A 20,696-nucleotide genomic window follows, 5' to 3' on the forward strand; every position below is an offset into this window, starting at 1 on the left:
TATTGTCAATCATTACGACGTGCATTTATGATAGAGCTATTGGCAAACCTACAAGGAAATGGCCCTGGTAGATGTCACCTCTACTAGTGATGTGCTTACCGGAGAACACTGTATCATGGTTACCTCAAGTATGCCGACAATCCGGTATATTGAACAACATGTAGTATCCGTAGACACAAAGGAAATGGTCAATATCTGTGGTGCTTCTCTACTACCCTAGAATATTGATATTTTACTCGACTCTTAAAAACATGCTGTATGGGTCACTGTTTCCTATACGAGTGAGACAAGTGGTTTGGCTCCTATGTGTCCAGTAGGCAATATCAATTGAGGCTGAACTATCGCTCAATGAATTCCTCGTGGATGTAGGGAACTTGGAACATGATCTCCAAGTCCACTCCACATCCAACACTTACAAGGTACACCGGCTCTAACCATTTAATCTGCTCAGAGCCTCACCCAACTCATAAAAGCAAAGTTATTCGTGCAAAATCATATCATTCCAACTCATATTTCACTGATGCCTCACCGCAACTACTCCTATCCCTCGCATCCAACCCCTACGGGCATATCCGCCATCTGTCTTAAATCCTGAAGCTGGAAACAACTCCCCTTGCTGCGGGTTCTTGATCATGTCCGAGAACAACTGCAAGCAATGGACTAGAACACAGAACACAAGCATGGAAACAACCGCAGCGATGATCTCTTCTCTCGCGCGTGTTGTCTCGGGCTTAGGAGCCGTTCCTGTCGGGTGGATAATTCCGCGTCGTGGCGGTCGGGAGGTACGATAACAAGACATATGCAAGGGATTAAGAATGAACTAATGTCAAAAGCATCATCAGTCGCATGTAACGAAAAAGGTTCAATTTGGATGACGATAATGTTATGATCAATCAGAAAACCTCAGCTGGGTCAGTATCGGGTAGTGTCATTTCCCCAGCAAATACGACTGCAAGTCCCTCCCGATATGGTCAAGTTTGTTTAAACGACGAGCCCGTTTATCGGATCTGGGTGAACGATTCTACCCAGCGAAGTGGCAGATGTTACACTCGCAGAGAGTATCGGAACCCCTTGCATGAGAAATCAAGACTAGCGCCCACAGCATTTATCATCTGCATTAGAGAATCCCTTGCGTCAAGCAAGAAACGAAACTGAAATGCAGCCACACTTTGCTGCAAGAACTTTTTCACTGAGATGCACGTTACTCCGAACCGGTGAGATGCAACTCCAGGTGCGGGTTATGGCAGCCACCACGAATTCAGTCTCCAAACAAGGATGTAAAGTTGAGAATGCCTCTCCCAGAGAATGTGAGTTGTGACACATGTGCAACCTGCTGTACGCTTTGACATATTTCTCGGGAGGACCAAGTTGGAAGGAGAAGAGTGAACGAGGCCAGCAACGTGAGTTGTGCAACTTGTAACATAGGACATGCTAGAGCATTGAGGCTGAGAAAAGAGACGGGAAGCAGCATGAACTAATCCAGAACGAGGTTCGACTGTGGATGGTTTATGCGTGCTCTCAGGAGATTACACATTAGAGTATTTGGGAAGCTAAATATTGTAAGGGTGTGCGCTTGCGGCAGATGTCTAACTAATCGGGTCTTGGAGCAGGTTGCAGCTGTTTATGATGGCCCGGAACTGCGCGTCCTGTCTAGCAAGTTCGTCATCTTGTTGGGTATCTGGTGGACTTGTTACAGATGAAATTGCTGCCTCAAGAGTTTCCAATGGGATCCCACTCGTCTCAAGCAGCTGATTGAGCTTTGTATGCTCCCCCAGATCCGTGGTAAGCTGGGCCGTAAAGTTGTACCGCTTTAGGCTCTGGTTCGGTTTCACAATGGATATCGCCTTTGTTGGTTGCTCAGTTGATAGCGGAGGTATGAAACACAGGTTGGTGACAGAAGCATTTAGATTCGCAACGTCTGTAGAATGGCCGTTTTCGGCCAGACTCCACCGTAGAATCTTGCCCTTGGTGTGTCCGGACAATATCGAAGTGCCGTCATATGTCAGAGCAAGGCATGATGGCTGTCCAACTTCTGGATCCGAAACAGCAAGCGGGGTGTTGATTTGCACGACAATAGACGGTAGCTCTGTGCTGCGGGAACCAAGCAACGGCTTGTCCCCACCGAATAGCTCGACAAGGTAGACAGCACCGGCCTCAGAAGACACGAAGAGTGCCCTGGCACTTGGGTCCAGACGGGCGCAGAGAGGGAAGGATGGGAAGAGCAGTGTACGGAGAAGCTGGCCAGTCTGGTAGTTCCAGATGATGCATGTCTTGTCCTTACTGGCAGACACGCATATGCTGGTTTCCGGGTTGGTACCAGGACCGACAGTTAGACTTGTGATGGCACCACGATGATTGGAGAGCGTTAGATCAGGCTCTTGTTCCGACTGAGCATCGAGCTCCAGAAGTCGTGATATTGACCAAACGTTAATGTTTGAGTCATCAGAACCGGACAGGATGTGATATGGCGTCACGGCCAAGCAAGAAACGGCTTGAACATGGCAAGGTGGTGTTGACACTAGCCGGCCTGTACACGTCTATATCACTTGTCAGTATTCACATTCGAAGATAGCATCACGCGTATAAGGTAGCACTCGCAACGGCGTGAGTGAGACTGAACTAACCTCCCAGAGAAATAGTCTGCCCTCGGTAGAGCCCACGACTAACACTTGGCCAGCAAGGGCCAAGCTGCGGATCCTCTCAGGGAACGGCACGAGAGCCTCCTGGTTGCCGCGTATACGCGAGTAGACGTGGACATGTGCCTTCTGGTCTTGTGCCGCAAAAATATGAGACTCACTGACGGCTAGGCCGTTGGCAGGGGTGGAACTCTTCTTGAAAGATGCCTTGATGGTGTGGGATGGTGTAAGGGAGTGAGAGTAGATGCCGACGTCCTTGGAAATGGCTGTGTTGGCAGCGAGAGGAGGACCGCAGATGGTCGAAACGAACTCTTGGGTCAGCATTGTCTTTGGCTGCCGTTGACGAATGTCTTTTTCGGATTTAATGAGATAGTTTTCACCAAGAGCTCACTGCTGGGCTTTCAACTAAGGAATGTTTGTTGGCCCAAAGTCGTGGTAATGGTTGCTGCGAAGTGCCCGGGAAGTCGGGATCAGCCAATTCACAAAGACAGTTGGTCCTAAATCCCGCAATGGACCATGCGTTCGGGAGACTGGAAGTGTTGTAGAACAAGCAAACAAAGATGGTGCTTGTGGTGGTGTAGACTGAAGCGAAATAGCGAGCAAAACCAACAGGCACTTATAACTGCACCTAAAAATCTAGGTGGTGTTGAGTAGCTGACCAATCAGAGCTCGTCTTTCACTTTTTTTCAATGGCTTTTTTTCTCTTCGTATTGTGAAGGGTCCAGGTTGGTCTAGGTCAAGTTCTAGGTCTAGGAACTTTTCAAGATGAGACTAAGACGAGACGAGACGAGACGAGACGAGATCTGATGAAGGAGATCTACTGTCTCTGAAAAGGCTGAAACAAAATTGCTGGGATCGTTGCAGAAAGAAAGAACTTTTCTTTGTGTTTGTTTGCTCAGTCAAAACTTCAAAAGCACAAGCTTTGACCCTTTCTTTTCGTCTGTAGCCGCAAAGTTTTGATTGCTTTTTTGGTGGATCCCGTCCGTTCTCTTTGCGCCAAATGCAGCCGCGGGCGGTGAGCGCCTGATTTTGTAGATTAGCGCGGTGGACAGTGCACGAGTCCCCTAGAAATGTCACCACGTATCCATAATTCAGGTACCATCAGCGATTGATAGATCCAATTCTCCGGCTTCAGCTTGAATATTGGCAATATTGGCCGTAGCTTAAGTTGATTTCGATTAAAGATGTATTGAATTGTTGCTATCGAGGCTAGATCAAAGCCAGTTCACGAGCAGTCAGAACTATTGACTACCTAGAGTTGAGCTCCACTGTCTCAGCTGCCACCCAATACGGAGCAACTTACAGCTGTTTCCTCTGAATCTGCACTGAAGCCCTGGAACACGGTCCCTACCTGCTTCAAACTTAATTGCTTTTTGCTTCTCGCATCATCATCGACCATCCAGTCTCTCCCTCAATGATTGACATCACTCCCTTGCTTCATGTGCTCCACTCTAATTATATGTCTTGCCGACCGTTAGTTACACAGAGAATGGTCCTCTTTTCTTGTTCTTGCTTCTCTTCCTCTCATTGAGAGTTAGCCTGTGGACACTATCGCATACCAGACTAAGCCCATTATCAACCGGGTGATGTTTTCAGGTTTGATCATCAAATTGACATCAGCAACAGCTCGATAGAGCCACATTTACCTCATTCGATCTCCTGCATGAGAACGCATGGCCTAGGCTTGAAAGTGATATCACATAACCTTTCGCTTCCAGCACGTGCAGACGATAACCATGTGGTGACCGATAAGCGTAACGCATACACGCATGCCTGACCCAGTTCTAATGATCTCCCTTACATCTGCGGACCAGGGACCCTCTCACACTACCCTGTCTTGCGCTGTCCTGTCAAGTCTGTCATAATCTGATCCTGGCCTGCTTGGGTTCTCCGCATCTCCATCCTTCCCCTGGCTATTTCTCATTATCGTCTCCCTGTTTACAGATCCGAGTCCTCCCCGGCGGAATCGCTTACAGATGACAGCTCAGAGGAAGAGCTCTGCTCTATCTTGACCATTTTGGGGCCGAGACCTGACAATGGGGATCAGAGTTTAGCTTGCATACCAGTCTTCCGTTTCAGCCACGGTGCCATCACAACAATGCTGCTAAACTGGCCAAGGTGCTTACTGCCTGACTATGATCACGTCCGGTGATGCTTTGCGATCGGGGGAAGCAGATCGTTGATTATTCCCGGATCACGCACCAGCACTAACTCACCCGCCCTGAGGATCTTACCATCTCACTGACGCAAAACTGTCTATCCCATGGCGTGGACGAGTTCAGTGCCCAGCCGCTATTTACGCCCTTGTTGATAATGTCTTGGCACACTGGAACACCATGTCCAGTGCTGCACTGCTTGCTTACTGGTCTCGACGCTAAGTGGAATTCAGCTGTCTTTCCTTACTGATGGCAGCTTCAAGTCAAAGTTCTGTCTTGGCGGCGATTCAGCTTCCCCGGCCCTGCATGGTTGCCGTTCGCGGACAGTAGCTCGCGGCATTTTCCCGCTTGAGCTTTTTGTGAGAGCCGTAGGCATGTTCGCGTTCTCCAAGTGGAGATGTGATGTGATATGTAGACATGTCACAGCAGATTCCAGCAGCCTGCATCCCGAGATGGAGGTAACAGTGCTCATGGGCAACACAGACAACCCCCTTCCTGTCCTCCCTTGCGCTTATGCCTTGATATCTTCGCCCAAGGATCAGCAGCTTCCAAACCTTGAGGTCGAAAAGAGTCAAGGCCCATTAGAGCCCGCGGCGCTTGGTGATGGTCTATACGAACCTGTCTTGGTCTGTCTTGATTTGTTTTGCTTTTTCGCGGCGCGACCATTGCCTCCCCGACGACGCCACTCAGATTCCCACCTCATTCCTGGCGTCAGGGCGTGGCCGTTAGTTACATTCATCTCTTCCGCTACCAGTGCCAGTGCCAACGCCAGTCCCGATGCCAGTATCACGTCCTTGGTTACCTGGCCTGTGCTATGTGCAACTGCAACAGACCCCGCCCGTCCATTCTTTGACTTACCCTCTGCAGCCCAATTTCTTGCTTCCATCCCATGGTTGTCGACATTTACATACAGTACGTACTTGTACCTGGTCTCGTCGATCTAACGGACTAATAAGCCCCTGCCTCCCTCGATCGACGGTGTCTTGCCCTGCATGTCCACTTCTGGCGCTCTTATATCCACTATTCCCTGATGACTTGCGATTAAGTTCCAGTCCGAGTCAAATCATATAAGTCTCGTCGTGCCCTTTGAGATCGCCCTCCTCTAGATGTCAAGGCAGTGAATCACGTTGATTCGTGGTCTGTTCTCGTTGTTGGGTCTTGTTCGTCCCTGCATCAGCCTCCATGTCTGTGCTCGCTCCTAGGATTCCAGTGGCTATATACTTGTACAGACAAGATCCAAATTCACGCGACGCTTCACCTTCGCCCTCGGCATCATCTACTCCTTCGAAAAGACGTTCAGTCTCGAGTATGACAGGCTTGCTACCGCTTGCATTACCAGCTTCCCGCTCAGAGACACCAAGCATTCTCGACGAAGAAGTCATTGACGACATGATGGATTGTTTTCCCGAGGTGCTCGCCAGAGATCTGGAAAGATCGAGCTCAGTGTTTATGGCGAAGAACATGACTGCTGGTATGCCATCCGCTCCTGTGTGGTTTGCAGAGGACCAGGTCAATCGTGGTATAATGGGACCCAGTCGAATTATTACATCCCCATACCAATCCGGATCCGTGCGAGTACAGAATTTAGGGTCGATAGAAGAGCGTCAGTCCATGGTGTCTTTTCTTGAACACCGTGGGCACGGTAATGATGAAATCGAATCTGACGAGGAGTCCGAATCATCAGAATCCTCTGAAGCCATTGAGGTGCCTTCTATCAAGCTACGCGAGCAATCCATTGTCACAACAGCGACATCTCTCACATCAGCCAGTGGAAACCCGCCATCGCCCAAGGATCTTTTATCACCTACGCGAGGACAAGAATACAGCTGGATTGATATTGACTCTGACTCTGACGATGATGATGATGAGCTTGAGCCTCAAGCCCGGGAACAGTTGGCCACGCCAAAAGAGACAGCTGCTTTATCACCACGACCTCCTACACCCCCAAACACCGAGCCTACCTTTGATATCACTGTCATGATGGAGGCGCCCAGACCTCGGCTTCACGGAGCCTGCTCTTGCATTGACGAGTCTCCCAAACAAAGCAAGCACAAAAGGCAATTCTCAGTAAAATCTATGGACGCGCCAACTATCCCCCCCAGAAAAACATCCCTCACAAGTGCGACAGATCCATTGGACACAACTCCTCGGATTGTAATACCCAGCTTTGATTCGCGGATAGGCCCGGACAGTCAAGGTTACACCAAGCAGTCACCCTCTTACACCCAGCGCTTTCGTGACGAGACTGACAACAACACAATCCTTCTCAAATCAGACTTTGGATCAATTGAGCTAGAATTCGAGGACCAAGACACATTCATGGATAACTATCCACCTCCCCCACCACTGTCACGACCTGACACAGTTTATATCGAACAAACTCCACCTCCATCACCACTCCCTACTGTCGAATCTTGGCTAGACGACTCCAATCCTCCATGTCTTCCTCAAATTCCCGTTGATGACTTGGCAAAGGCCGTGCCACTGCCACCTGATATTATCGAAACACTACGAGTCTCAATTGCTTGCTTCCCGGAAACAATGCTCTTGTCATCTAGCTTGACCACAGAAACAATCCGCGCCTACTCAAAGAAAGTTCGGCAACCTTCAGTCGACGCTTGGTCTGAGCCAGCCAACGACTCATCGACACTGCACCCGCGAAAGTCAATCTGGAAGAAGGTTGTCTCACATGGTCGCGACTCAGCTAGCACCAGACGTCAACGGTTACACTCGTATGATAACAACACACATTCGAGCGCCGCTGCATCTCCAGTGCCCTGGGCCTCGCTGCGACATGTGTTTTCTGGCTGCTCAGATTACATCTGTGATGCCTTGTATGCGCACATCGTCGCCTACAACTACGTTTCACGAGTTCCCCGCAACCAGCCATCAGGACAGCGAGCGTCGACCCCCGACTCGAAACAGCAGGGCGAGAACATCCCCAAGAAGGCTGCATCGCTTCTAGGCCTAGGCACACCTCAGGTCAACCCCTCACCTAGTGTTGGTCGGTTCGCCAAGAAGCTCAGTGCTCCCCTGACAGTCATGGGATTCGGCAAGGAGGAAACATCTACAGCAACTGTCCAAGACAATGCGACACGAAACATTGAATCAGGCCTTCTTCGCTGTATCTCTAGGCTAGTGGCTACAGCCAGGATGATCTCTGAAGGAGGTGCTGGGGAGGAGAGACTAATGGACACGGAGCCGCCACAGGAGGTTGATATGATTTTTGTGAAGAGTATATGTGAGATCGTCAGGCTATCGGAGGAGACATCATGAAGCCTGGCCGTTGAAGCAGCACAAACCTCCGGGGCATTGACCCAAAGCGCTCTTTTCAGCAGCCTTTTTTCATGTTCATATATGGGAGTGGTGTTAATGGTTGTATACCCTGATTGACAGGTTGGGACTTTTTCCTTGGCCTGTGAACCAACGAACTCGAGATAATGCAGTCACGTCGACTCTGAATTGAAACATTACACTACAAATCTTACTTAGTACTCCTCTGCTATTGTCAGCCAAGTGACGTCTGACTGTTTCAGCCCTTCCACCAACACTTTCCCAGAAACCCATTCCCCCGTCTAACGTTGCACCGAGTCCATGGATACTGCTCGCCAAGACCGTCATCCCAGACCAAGGGATAAGAGGCTTGAAGCTATCGAGGACAACAAACTTGGGGAATAACGAGGCTTTCGAACTACCAACAAACCACTCTAACATTTTTAAGGTTCCCCGTACGGGCGCTGGTCCCTGATTTATCTGAAGGGGGAGTTTATTCAGGCTGAGCTATGGCGTTTTAGATCGTAGAGCCAGATGGTTCCCGGGGCTAATAGTCCTACTAGGGGGAGCTATAACGGACTACTATCTTAGTTCGGATCGAAAAAAAAAGGTCAAGGTAGTACTTCATCGTCTCGGGTCCGAGGCTTGCCGTGATTTGTAATGTGTCATGAGACGACGCCAAGAGATCTAGGGATTTGTGTGTGCGACACATGCTTGAAGGAAGTATTTGTGTTTATCGTCGGAGACTTTTATTCTGTCTCCTCTAAATCACGGACTATGACCAATTCACCGAATAGACAGCCAAGGGTCCTTTGTCGTCGCCAAAAAGCTCATCGTGCCACTTCACAGCGTGACCTGGCTTCTGACACAGGGCGTCCCAGTCTATAGGCGTAAAGTTTGGCTCCTTGGGAGAAAACACACGGGGTTTGCGCAGCTTATCTTCTTGCGGCGATTTATACACGATCTTGTCTCCACCGAGATCGATCTCTGCGAGAGTTTGAGACGAAGGCGCTTGTTGGAGACGTTGGGTGATGAGATGGCGGAGGTGAGGATAGTACCACATCTTGTGCCACCAGTTCTTGAGTCTGAAGCCTTTAAGCCCATTTATGTAGGCGTTGTGATGGATTGCTATTGGTGTTGTGCCGAAGAAGAAGTCTGTGTAGAGCGGGATCGTACCCCAGTTTGTAGAAGAGAGTAGTTTGTCTTTAATATTGCTTAGCTCGGATGTTATACCGTGAATGCGGATATCCCCTGGAACACCGGCTTTTTGAGAATCTTCGCGTATATTGGTCTCGTTGGAGAGATTGACGAAGTAGCCGTCTTCTTCGGAGGAACATGTTGGTGGTGCCGTGGTAAAGTTGTAGTCCAGACCGATACCGAACTCGAATCGTTTCCCAAGGAGGGCAGCATCTGCGATATCACCCACTGTGCGATCGAGTGAGCTTCTGTCGTTGAAGGCAGCAGAGCCATTCCACGAAGATCCAACATGTCTCATCCACTCGCGCCAAATCTCCTGGTCTCCGATAACCTCACCAACAAGCGCCTGGTCACTCCAAAGCTGACGGCCTTTCATGGCCATTGTATCAATTTTCTGTTTTGATCTTCTCAGAGCATCTCTCAATCCTCCCATAGAACCCATGATAAGACCGCTGTTCACACATCGTGGTCGTACCCTTTTGTATTTGCGCGCTGGATCAAAAGACCATGGGACTTTATCTGTGTCTTGTCCATACATGTCCTTCGGCATGGGGGATTCAGGCCAGTGCTCATAGTGAGGATCCGATCCTGAATATGCATCGGGAAAACAATCTTTTGCTGTAGTGACGATTATGTCTTGTCGAGGTGGTGATACCGGAAAGTCAGTGCCGATACCAAGATCTTTCCACTGTTTGCGTATCCTTGCATCTGCTTCACTGTTGAGACGATGATATCGTTCTAGCAAAACAGAAGGTGGAAGTTGAAACCACATATCATACGCATCTACCAACACCGCTACATCATCCTCTCCTACATCGTCGCTTTCCGATTCAAGTAGTGTTTCGATAGCTGCGAGGAGACTTTCGAGCTTGGCGATGTGACTACCTGCAAAGTGCCATGCAGGTCGATTGTATTCGCGCTTCCAGTTCAGGAGAATGGGCATGGGATAACCCATCGCAACGGCGGACATTATGGTTTTGCAGAGGTTGATGTGCGGTGAGTCTGCGGGCAAGAAGAGACGCATGCGACGGGATGTGCTTGGTTTGGACGATCGTTGAGGGACTGCGAGAGCGTTGAGATCTTTGACGGTGAGAGTGGATGAGCCATGATGACCGGGAAGAATGTGGTTCAGTGGTTGAGAAAGCTGATATTGTTAGTTGAGTTGGTGATGATGAAATTTGGCTGACTTGCAAGTCCCGTATAAAATATCCAAGAGACAAGGATGAATGTGAGGGTGATGACTATCCACCTGAAGCTCTTTAGATATCTTGGAATGAACCATGATGGCTTCAGCTGAGCTAGAACAGGTCGAGCTGACTGGGCAGATGGAAACGATGCATCTTCAGGGTCAGCATTTGGAGCTCTTCTCATCATGGAGGACGAGCGATGTGATATTGAAGACGAGGTCATTGCAGATCACCTTGATCATGTTGATGGGAGTGCTACAATCATCTTGAGTAGATATGAAATACTAAGAGACCCTCGTGATCCATGATCATCATCTTGTCCTTCATCTCCTCATGAGACTGTACTATGTAGTTTTATCTATCATGACTCTAGCCTCTGTAATCCATCATGAACCCACTATTCACCGCAGATCTTTAGCGTTGAATCAATACGCTACAGCCAATCACTCGACATCGTGCCCTTGAAAACAGCCCCACGTGGCCCAACAAGAGGTTCTACATCAGCTTCCTCTTCCATCCAATCTCTGTACGTCATTTTACGCTGGTGATGAATTGATTCGTAACAAGATGCTCTATAATTCCTATTAAGGTAAGGAAGGTAGTCTATTAGAGTCATGGCCTCTCGTATTTATCCGCGCGGTGTTTTGGGCTCCGTAAACCGTATTCGGCCAGAGCAGAGGGTTAAATAAATAAGCTTACATTGCATCTATTGACTTGAGGCTGCGTAAAGTATTGGTTGATTTGTTCTTTGTTGAAAAGCCTCTTTTCTTGATTCACTTCCTTTTCTTTAATCTGACTCTTTCATGGAGGATTTGAGGTGATGGAGTTCAATATGGATGCTCAGAAGAGCTCGAGGTTCAGTGTTACGATGCTAACGTACCTCGGGTTTGCGATTCTCGGTAATTTTGACTACTTCATCGAATGTCTTCACATGAAGCCTCAACTGACCACTCACTCTCAGGCCTCGTGAATGCGATTGTGCCCTTCATCGTGCATTCAGCAAATTATCTCATCATTCCGTATCCGCGATGGATCGTTCTTCTCGTCGAGACTCTTCCAGCTTTGGCGACGAAACTGCTAATGCCCCATGTTCTTCATCGTGTTCCCTACTGGATGCGTCCTCTCACTATTGGAGCAGGCTGGATCATAGTGGCTATCGTCACAAACGTCACGCCGCCTAATATTGCACCGCCCCTTCGGATCATGACATCAGTTCTGGCATCGATATCTGCTGCTGCAATGGAAATCTCGTTCGTGGGAATGTTGCGGTATTACGGCCGTGTTGGACTCGCAGGATGGGGCGCTGGCGTTGGAGCCGGGGCTGTGTTTTGCGCAATCCTACCATTTGTCTTGACTGTTTGGTTGGAGTCCTTCTTACGGGACTTTATTGACTGCATTTATGCACTTACAGGTGCCATGCTCGTTGCATTCTTTGTCGTCCTCCCGGGAGCACCTGTCAACTATCCCCACGCGCAACAGGAAGCGTCAAAGGTGGATGTCGAGGATGCTTCTCTGCTATTCCAGGATCCTGTTGAGCAGCTCTCACGTATGCTCAGCACAAGAAACCGACTCAACCTTACTAAAGCCTTGATTCGACCATTCATGTGGCCTTTGTTTGGCGCATTTGCAGTGCAGGCTTTGGCATACCCAGGCATAGCTCGAGCCTTGCCTCTTCCTACATCGTATACGTCGTTCTTCTCTTACTTCACCACCTACAGCCTTGCTTTCCAGCTCGGAAACTTGATCTCACGAACACACACGCTTCTCCTCCGACCCACTAGTACCAAGGCCGCTCTTGCAATCATTGGGGCTTCCACATTCATCTTGCTCGCCAATTCGATCTTTCTGGTCTTCTCAGCAGAGGTCCTTGTCGGATCACTGGCTTTCGGTGCCGGTCTTGGCGGAGGAGCAGTGTATATGACTATTTTCGACCGAGTACTGCAAGACAAATCCTTCGAGTCAGGAATCAACTTGGAGTTTGGTCTTCAGATAGTGGGTGTTGGCGAAACTGCTGGTGTTATTGTTGGTGGGTTGCTGGGCGTAATGCTCGAGACTCTTATGTGTGGAGGCACGTTTACAACCACAAAAAGATGGTGCCATACAAGTCATTGATGAGTACAGTTATAGATGATAACCACGGCCTGGATAGTAAGATTTATGATTAAATGAACAATTAAATTCCATCAAGAAGATTGCACTCGGCTTACAGCCATCACGACCTATCCAGGGTTCAATAGGCTAGGAATATATCCATTCAATAACATATGCATATTCTATAATCTCAAAAACTATGTCCACTACTTCGATAGAATTTCTTGGCATATACTGTTCGTTTCGTTCAAGCAGAGCATCCTTGAACCTCATTCGTCAGATTCACCTATACCCATGAGGGGACTAGCCATAAGCACAGCCACCTCACTATGTCCCGGGCTTCAGCTTCAACATCAACTCTTATACCAGCTCATCAAATCAACCCTCTTCTCCTTACATGAAATCGAATTCACTTATCTCATGATAATATTTCACTGCCGTTGTTCTTCAACACAGCTGCTGTTACGCTCGTCAACTGGCATTCCTCGCCCTCATGATGAAACGAAGGACTCACAACAAGTCTCGACACGGCTGTCGAAACTGCAAAAAGCGCCATGTTAAAGTACATACCCTCACCAAATCCTAGAATATGTCATTAATTCCTTCAGTGTGACGAAGGAGGTCCTCCCTGTACCAATTGTCTAGCCCGCAATCTAGAGGGCTGCTCATATCTCACCGAGCCACCAACCCAGCTCCCTGCAACAGAGACCAGACGCAGAATAGAACTTGAACTCATGCACCGCTGGACGTCATCAAGCTACAAAAGTCTAGCCAGTATTCCGGAAGATAACCAATGGCTTCAAGAGGACATGGCTCACTGGGCTCTCAAGCATGAGTATCTCCTACAGGGCATGTTTGCCTTCTCAGCTCTCGAAGTCGCGCTCTGTGGTGGTGCTGTAGTTGTTGAAGAAGACCATGACACTTATTATGCCAAGTTGGCGGTGGAGTACTACGATAAAGCAAGCCGTTCTTTCAGAGCACAGCTTGAGAACGTCAACTCTGAGAATGCCCAGAAGATCTTCATGTTCTCATTTCTCGCTGTGGCTGTAAACATGGCTCTCGGCCAATGTAGCGCTTTCGAAGAACTTCACGAGGGTGTTCTCGAACGCATGGTCACATTGTGGGAGCTCCTCATGGGAAATGCCTCAATCGCCAATCAGCACTTCGACGCTTTGATATCAGGAGCTTTATCACGATCTACAGAGGCTTTGATGCTGAGAACACAACTTCAGACTGAGACGCCCACATCTTTGAGCAATGAAACCGAGGAAGCTCTAGGAAGTCTAAGCACTATCATCAACAAAGCATGCGAAACACCTTCTGGTTCAGCTGCCAACGACCAGTCCGAAGCCAGCGTCCGAATCAACTCTTACCGCACCAGCTTCTCCGCCATACAAACATGCTTCGTTCAAGATTCCAAAGATATCTTCAAAGGGATGGCCATAGGATTTCCAGGTCTTGCAGGACGAGATTTTGGATTAGCGCTCAAGAGCTCAGATCCTGTGGCTTTGCTTCTTATGGTCTTCTGGGGAGTGCAGCTTGACACATTGGGCAAGATCGCTTGGTGGGTTGGTACGTTTGGTAAGAAGATGGTGGACGAAGTCTCAGAGATGCTGTGGGAACCTGATCCTGAGTTTGAGGTTATGAATATGTCAGAGTGGCGAGAATGTATCACTTGGGCGAGGACAGAGGTTGGTCTGACACCCATCGTTGAGACTTCAGAGGAGCGATGATTCATGGCTGCATTTTGCAGGTGTAGAACTATGCGGCGTGAGGTTTGGTTTTGTACTCACCACTTATTCAGCTTCTTTGTAGGCTACGCAGATACCCAACTCAGTTTAACATCGTTTTCTGTGATTGAGCGGCGTTCAGATCGAAACCAGCATTACAGCATAACCGACTGGTCTCAAATAATCCAAGCTTGCGCTGTTTCCCTTCTCTTTTCTGGTGCTTATGTGGCCCCTCCTTAATCAAATCGGCAATGTTTGCCTGGTATCTTAGTCTATTTTCCCCTTATTCTTTACCCCATCGCGAGGTTTCGTCGCCCTCCTTCCACTCACGCTCAACATATCCAAGTTCCTTCTTGACCTTCTCGACAGTCTCCTTGTCACCTGTGTTCTTTCCAATGTTGTCACTATAACAAGTTAGTCGATGCTATTGCGAGCCTAGACACAGAGCACTCACCTGATTTTGACAGCTGGGCGGCCTGCCGCCGAGCTGATCTTGATAACAATGTTCAGAGGCACAGATTTGGTGCCAGTCTTGAGGTGCACAAAGTCGTTGGTAAGGTATGTTCCTACACCAAACGTTGGCTGAAAGCCAAGGTCCTCAGCAATTTTCTTGTATTCGAGACACCTCTCAATGTTCAATGAGTCAGAGAAGACAATGAGCTTCTTGTCGGTGATACCCTGCTTATCGTAAAACTCTCTCATCCACTTGGTGTACTCTGCAGGGTCGCCAGAATCTTGACGAATGCCAGCGAAGGTTTCCGCATAAGTCTTCATGGTTCCGTCAGCCTTCTTAAAGGTCTCTGCTGGGAAGCCACCCTCAATAGGCTGCACAGGTTGAGTGAAGGCTCGCAGAAACTCTTGAGTTCCGAAAGTGTCGGTCAAAGCAATACCGAGCTTATTGCCGAAACAAGCTACCCAATGTCGCAGTGCGACCTCGGTGGCTGACCTGTAGTCACCGATGATAGCGGCAACACCCATGAACCACTCGTGAGCAACAGTTCCTACGGGGGGGATGTTGAAGCGCATAGCGAGATGGACGTTACTAGTTCCGGAGAGCTTGCCAGGGAATCCCTTCTTCTCAGCTTCCTTGGAAGCTTGCACCAATCCTCGGAATACAAGGGCCTGGGTGTGATAGTCGCGACGTCTTCGTGTGCCAAATTCGGATGTGATGCATCCTGCCTCTAACAGCTTGAGTCCCTTCTCAAATGCCTGCTTTTCTTGGCCCTCGTAGTTCCAGTCTGTGTCCATGAACTTGAAGTATGCCTCGGATGTCAGAGCAAGCATAGGGATTTCGTAGAGGATCGTGTCAACCCAAGTGCCCTTGATCTGTATATCGACGTCGCCCACAATGGAGTCATCTCCAGTATCCTCGCCGACGGGAGTGAAGGTAGCGACAACTTGTTCTCGGGGGCTAAGGCGGAACTCCTTGAGGAAGTTGAGGTAGTCTTCAGAGAGGTAGTCGCAGTGCTTCTTGAGGAAAAGGTATTCGTCGGTAGAGAGAGAAATGTTTCCGAGCTCTGTCCATCAAGGTTAGTTCGAGATTTGGAGGTAAGGTCACCAAGACCGCGTTTCATACTTCGAATTTGCTCTTGGAGCCACTTGAAGGCAGTACGCGACAGTTTCTTGTCTGGAGTTCGGTTGGTATAGGCGTATGTCACAGGCACATCTTTGAAGAACTTGAAGACGGCACATTGCATCGTCAACTTGTATAGATCAGTGTCGAGGAAGGAGATGACGCCCTCCGGGAAGGGCGAGGAGCTGTTGAAATCCATGACGGGGTTTGTGGGCGTTGTTATGATGAGGTCGAACTCGGCGGAGATGTTCTTTCCTAGGTATTTATAGCTGGTGACTTATAGGGTTTGGAGACCAGAGTTCGGAGATGCGGAAGCAAATCGAGGAAATCGTGGGTAACGCGGCTCGGAAGAACGTGGATTAAGGACGAGAACGATACTGAAAAGACAGGACCATATACGACTTTTGTGTTGTCGGTTCGCTGTAGGTTATGACGTTTGGGAAGTTGTGAGGTTCCGTTGAGTCATGAGAAGAGGTCTAAAAACGACGGAAATGTGACGCATTCAGAAGAGATCTAGAATAGAATAGCACGAACGAACCCACAGAAGAAGGGAAGCAGAGGGGCACGCTCTGAGGGAAGGTGAGGGGTTGGTCGCGGCTGCCATAGTGGATTATGGAGGGGCACTAAGTGCGCTATGACCACACCTTAATTTTCTTTTCTTTCCAAAGAAAAAAATTTGGTCGAGTTCGCGAGGCTAGCATTCAATTTTCTTCCTGAACCGGATCCCTCTCTACGCCTGGCTACGCGGCGTCAGGTAAACGTCTCTATTTCTATTCGCGCAACATCTTTGAGCCGACTCTCGTATCTGAGCGATTCGATACCTGATTACGAATTATCACGCGACCGAGGACTCTTTTCAGAGCCCAGAAACCGCCGTTGCAATGGATATCCATCGATGTCGATTCGTTCCGTACAAACCTTCAGCCATTAACGCCATTGCCTTTTCACACCCCAAGACGCGCTCAGCAGTGCAGGCTAATCTTGCGCGACTTGCCATTGGACGAGCTAATGGCGACATCGAAATCTGGAACCCTACAGATGGCTCTTGGAACCAGGAGCTGATCATTCCAGGCGGTAAAGATCGAAGTGTTGATGGACTTGTCTGGGTCAACGAGCCTGACCAGGAGCTCGGCGAAGGGCGCATTGTCGCTGGGAAGTCCCGTCTTTTCAGTATAGGTTATACTTCCACAGTCACCGAATGGGATCTTGAGACAGGAAGGCCAAAGAGACACGCTAGCGGTCAACATGGTGATATCTGGTGCATGGCTGCTCAACCTACTGGATCCGACAAAGGTACACTCGGCGCCGATTCTCAAGATCCCACCAAGCTTATCGCTGGTACAATCGATGGCGAGCTTGTCATGTACTCCATCGAGGACGATGATCTGCGATTCCAGCGAGTTCTTGTGCGATCGCCTACCAAGAAGGCTCAGATGGTCAGCATCACCTTCCAGTCACGCAGGGTCGCCATCGTCGGCTGCTCCGATAGCACAATTCGAGCGTACGATATCACAAAGGGCCACATGCTGCGTAGGATGACACTGGGCTCTGATCTCGTTGGTGGCTCCAAAGACATCATTGTCTGGTCTGTCAAATGTCTGCCAAACGGCAATATTGTCTCAGGCGATTCAACTGGCCAGGTTTGCATCTGGGATGGCAAGACATACACACAATCACAGCGCATTCAGAGCCACAAGCAAGATGTCTTGAGTCTTGCGATAAGTGCTGATGGCACATCCATCCTTAGCGGAGGCATGGACCGACGAACGATCCTGTACAAGCAGAACAATGGTGCTGGATCTCGGTGGGCCAAAGCTTGGGGCCGAAGGTACCACGACCACGATGTCAAGTCTATGGCGTCTTTTGAGAGTGGTAGAATCAGTGTTATTGTCTCAGGAGGTTAGACAAGCTCTCCCTGTCGTTAAACTCTTGCTAACTCGGTATAGGACCTGATGCTAACCCCGTGGTGGTTCCCCTAAAGGAGATGGGACGTGAAAACCACCGTATGATGCCCAGCTTGCCTCAACAGGCTCCTCTATTGAGTGCGCCCAAGGCTCGATTTATTGTGAGTTGGTGGGACAGGGAGATTCACATCTGGCTTCTCCGAAAATCAGCCAACGACATGTTCAACAGCGCAGGCGATGAATTCGACATCAACCAGAACCGCAAACTTATCAAGACGATCGTCGTCAAGGGTGATTCGAATATTACTTCAGCAACTATCGATGATGAGGGTTCACTTCTGATTGTTGCTACTGCTGTCGACGTCAAGGCTTTCAGATTAGAACACCAAGATCCTATCAAGCCTTCAGACGTCAAGGTCTCTTCTTCTGAGCTCCCTTCAAAGCTTGCAGGTGTGGGCGCCATTAAGGTTCAGCTCTCACCTAACGCACAATGGCTCTGCGCAATTCAGGAAGGCTCTCGTGTTGTCATGGCCGCACTCGACCCCGTCAGCCCCAGAACATCACTCATCTTCTCACCGCGTGTACAAAGACTCACACGCTTACGACGAGAAATCCCACACTATATTCTCAATGGAGGTCTTGGCAGTTACGACAGGACCATTACACAGGTCGCTTTCTCTCCAGACTCCAAGATGCTCGCTGCGTCTGATGTCGCGGGCTACATTGACACCTGGATTCTGAGTGATGGTGAGAAGACTAAGCCAGAGGATGACGCGTCCTCTTCAAGTGAGAGTGACTCTTCAGACGAAGAAGAGGAGCAGTCATCGCAGGGCGTTGAGAAGTGGGTTCGTAACCCCAGTGCTAAACTACTACCCAAACTTCATTCTGCAGCTACGGTTCTGTCCTTCTCAGCCGATGTTCCTCGGACCAAGATCTCTCCTAGAGCTTCGCCTGATGGAATAAATGGCTCATCCGATCATGTGGACGACTACACCCTTCTCGCCATTACCTCATCGTGGCACCTGCTTACCTTCCACCCTCTCCAAGGTTCTCTCACCCCCTGGTCTCGACGACATGCCCGAAAGGACCTGCCCGCTCCCGTCCAGGATCTCCTCGACCTAGCCAAGGGTGTCTTCTGGCAAGGCTCTCGTGCTTGGATCTACGGCGTCTCTTTTCTCCTTATGCTCGACTTGGCTCAAGACCTTCCTAAGCCCCTCGATGGCGAGATTAGTGAATCCACTGCCCTAGGCAAGCAGAGCCTCAAGCGCAAGAGAACAGGACCCTCGACCGGAGCAGGAGGCAGAATGGAGGTAGGCGCCATTGCACCCTCACAAATTCGCAAACATACAGCTGGTCAGTGGGATGACATCGACATGGAGGATGCCCCCCGACCCGAGGACGCCAATAGCGACGATGAAGCGGATCAGCCTGAAGGTGAACTCGCCCAGCTACGGAACCGTCGTGAAGTGGGCAAAGATCTCGAAGCCGCCGAGACTGGCGGTGAACGCAAGAGCTGGTGGATGACTTTCAAGTACAGACCCATCTTCGGCGTCGTCCCTCTCAGCACCGCAAGCCAGCCTCTCGAGATTGCCTTGGTGGAGAGACCAACATGGGATGTGGACATGCCCGAGAGCTACTTTAGCGTTGAGCAGTGGAGGAAGTAATGGAGTACGAAAAATGTAGATATACGGCGTGAGTGATAAGCTCATGGATCGTAGAGCCATGTTGAGCATAGTTGCAAGGATGATGGTTGTCAAAAGGGTCTGGACTCAAAAAGCATGGCCCTAGTTTGTAGATTTGGATGTTTAAACTGGCTATGTAGACTAGCATACGGGCTATCGAATCAAAATTTTGGGATATCGGGTTTCTACTGCATACGTGTACCCATGTCTGGGTTGTGACCATGAAAAGATTTTGTCCCTCAACGACATCACTCTTCGGGAGCTGCCGTATCATTGAAGGGTAGTGTATAGGGTTTGAGGTCTCTGCTCCCTTCGTCCAGTCTCTGTTTCAAAAGGCTGAACATGTCTCGCATATAGGAGGAGTGTTATGGATCAGACGAACTCATACCTGAATCATGTCACGAGAACACTTACAAGATGAGAGTGACTTCTCGACTTACAAACTAGAATTCTAGACTTACACGACCAGAAGCAAGGGTCCGAATCAAGAAATGAGATCCCGCGGGTTTATACACTAGACTGTTGCACAACTTACCGAAATCGTCCAAATATCATTAACGAGGACCCATTGCTCGCCCATGGAACGCGCGGCCTGGGCATCAGGAGGACCAAGGCCGTTAGCCTGACCAATTCGAGCCTGTTGCCGGAATAGCCTCATGTAAGAGAGACCATGTCAAGCCTTTCAAGGCATGTGTAAGTGTCAAAGTGGGTGGAGGGATCCATCCGTGAAGTGGCAGACAGATGAGATGACAGGATCGTTTGTGACATGGTTCGGGAGGCTTCAATGCTGAAGTGTAGCCCCAGATCCCTGAATCCTCAACTTATGAGAAACCCACACGACTCATACTTCTGGTGAATCACTGGCTGCTTGATTGTAATTATGGGTAGTTCTCAAGGAATACGTATCGGCAACCGGTAATCCCCAGTCGTGGCTTCGTCATGCTTAAGTGTTAAGTTACCGAGAAGAGAAAGAACTTGGAAGCCACGTCAAATCTAAGTTAATCCCAGGGAAGATCCGAGTGAGTTGCCAATGAGAGTGTCGAACAAACGATGAGTGATTGCCATCAAGAACGGCATCTAGACGTTGAAGCGGATTGGCGACCAGCTTGGACCACAGTTGAGGTCATCCGGACGTCTATCTCAAGTCTCTATGAGAGCGTACGTAGCACAGACTTCTCGGTAGCGAAATTCTTAGCTTCGTAATCTGATCCGGCCGTTGACTTTGGCCACATCTCTTGATATGTCTCTTGTCCTCTTGGCAATGCTT

General features: G+C 49.3%; 7 protein-coding genes across 7 annotated transcripts; 4 read left to right on the forward strand and 3 right to left on the reverse strand.

The window, feature by feature from the left end:
• Positions 1-1,586: 1,586 nt before the first annotated feature.
• FPRO_01788 (uncharacterized protein) lies at positions 1,587-2,960 on the reverse strand (the record flags this gene model as incomplete). Its single annotated transcript, XM_031227583.1, has 2 exons — positions 1,587-2,537; positions 2,625-2,960. 2 exons carry the CDS (start codon positions 2,958-2,960, stop codon positions 1,587-1,589), a joined length of 1,287 nt encoding a protein of 428 aa, XP_031074685.1.
• A 3,014-nt stretch (positions 2,961-5,974) lies between these two features.
• Positions 5,975-8,068, forward strand: FPRO_01787 (uncharacterized protein; the record flags this gene model as incomplete). Its single annotated transcript, XM_031227595.1, has 1 exon — positions 5,975-8,068. The coding sequence occupies one exon, from the start codon at positions 5,975-5,977 to the stop codon at positions 8,066-8,068; it is 2,094 nt and encodes a 697-aa protein (XP_031074686.1).
• A 772-nt stretch (positions 8,069-8,840) lies between these two features.
• On the reverse strand, positions 8,841-10,672 carry FPRO_01786 (uncharacterized protein; the record flags this gene model as incomplete). The annotated part of the gene is made up of 2 exons (XM_031227606.1): positions 8,841-10,406; positions 10,454-10,672. The coding sequence occupies 2 exons, from the start codon at positions 10,670-10,672 to the stop codon at positions 8,841-8,843; spliced, it is 1,785 nt and encodes a 594-aa protein (XP_031074687.1).
• Positions 10,673-11,281: 609 nt separating this feature from the next.
• FPRO_01785 (uncharacterized protein) lies at positions 11,282-12,561 on the forward strand (the record flags this gene model as incomplete). Its single annotated transcript, XM_031227617.1, has 2 exons — positions 11,282-11,348; positions 11,411-12,561. 2 exons carry the CDS (start codon positions 11,282-11,284, stop codon positions 12,559-12,561), a joined length of 1,218 nt encoding a protein of 405 aa, XP_031074688.1.
• Positions 12,562-13,274: 713 nt separating this feature from the next.
• FPRO_01784 (uncharacterized protein) lies at positions 13,275-14,273 on the forward strand (the record flags this gene model as incomplete). Its single annotated transcript, XM_031227628.1, has 1 exon — positions 13,275-14,273. One exon carries the CDS (start codon positions 13,275-13,277, stop codon positions 14,271-14,273), a length of 999 nt encoding a protein of 332 aa, XP_031074689.1.
• A 280-nt stretch (positions 14,274-14,553) lies between these two features.
• FPRO_01783 (uncharacterized protein) lies at positions 14,554-16,042 on the reverse strand (the record flags this gene model as incomplete). Its single annotated transcript, XM_031227639.1, has 3 exons — positions 14,554-14,674; positions 14,725-15,787; positions 15,847-16,042. The coding sequence occupies 3 exons, from the start codon at positions 16,040-16,042 to the stop codon at positions 14,554-14,556; spliced, it is 1,380 nt and encodes a 459-aa protein (XP_031074690.1).
• A 682-nt stretch (positions 16,043-16,724) lies between these two features.
• On the forward strand, positions 16,725-19,411 carry FPRO_01782 (uncharacterized protein; the record flags this gene model as incomplete). Its single annotated transcript, XM_031227650.1, has 2 exons — positions 16,725-17,742; positions 17,790-19,411. 2 exons carry the CDS (start codon positions 16,725-16,727, stop codon positions 19,409-19,411), a joined length of 2,640 nt encoding a protein of 879 aa, XP_031074691.1.
• Between the last annotated feature and the right edge of the window lie 1,285 nt (positions 19,412-20,696).

This window comes from Fusarium proliferatum, assembly GCF_900067095.1.
Source record: "Fusarium proliferatum ET1 genome assembly, contig: FPRO_scaffold001, whole genome shotgun sequence".
Lineage (NCBI taxonomy): Eukaryota > Fungi > Ascomycota > Sordariomycetes > Hypocreales > Nectriaceae > Fusarium > Fusarium proliferatum.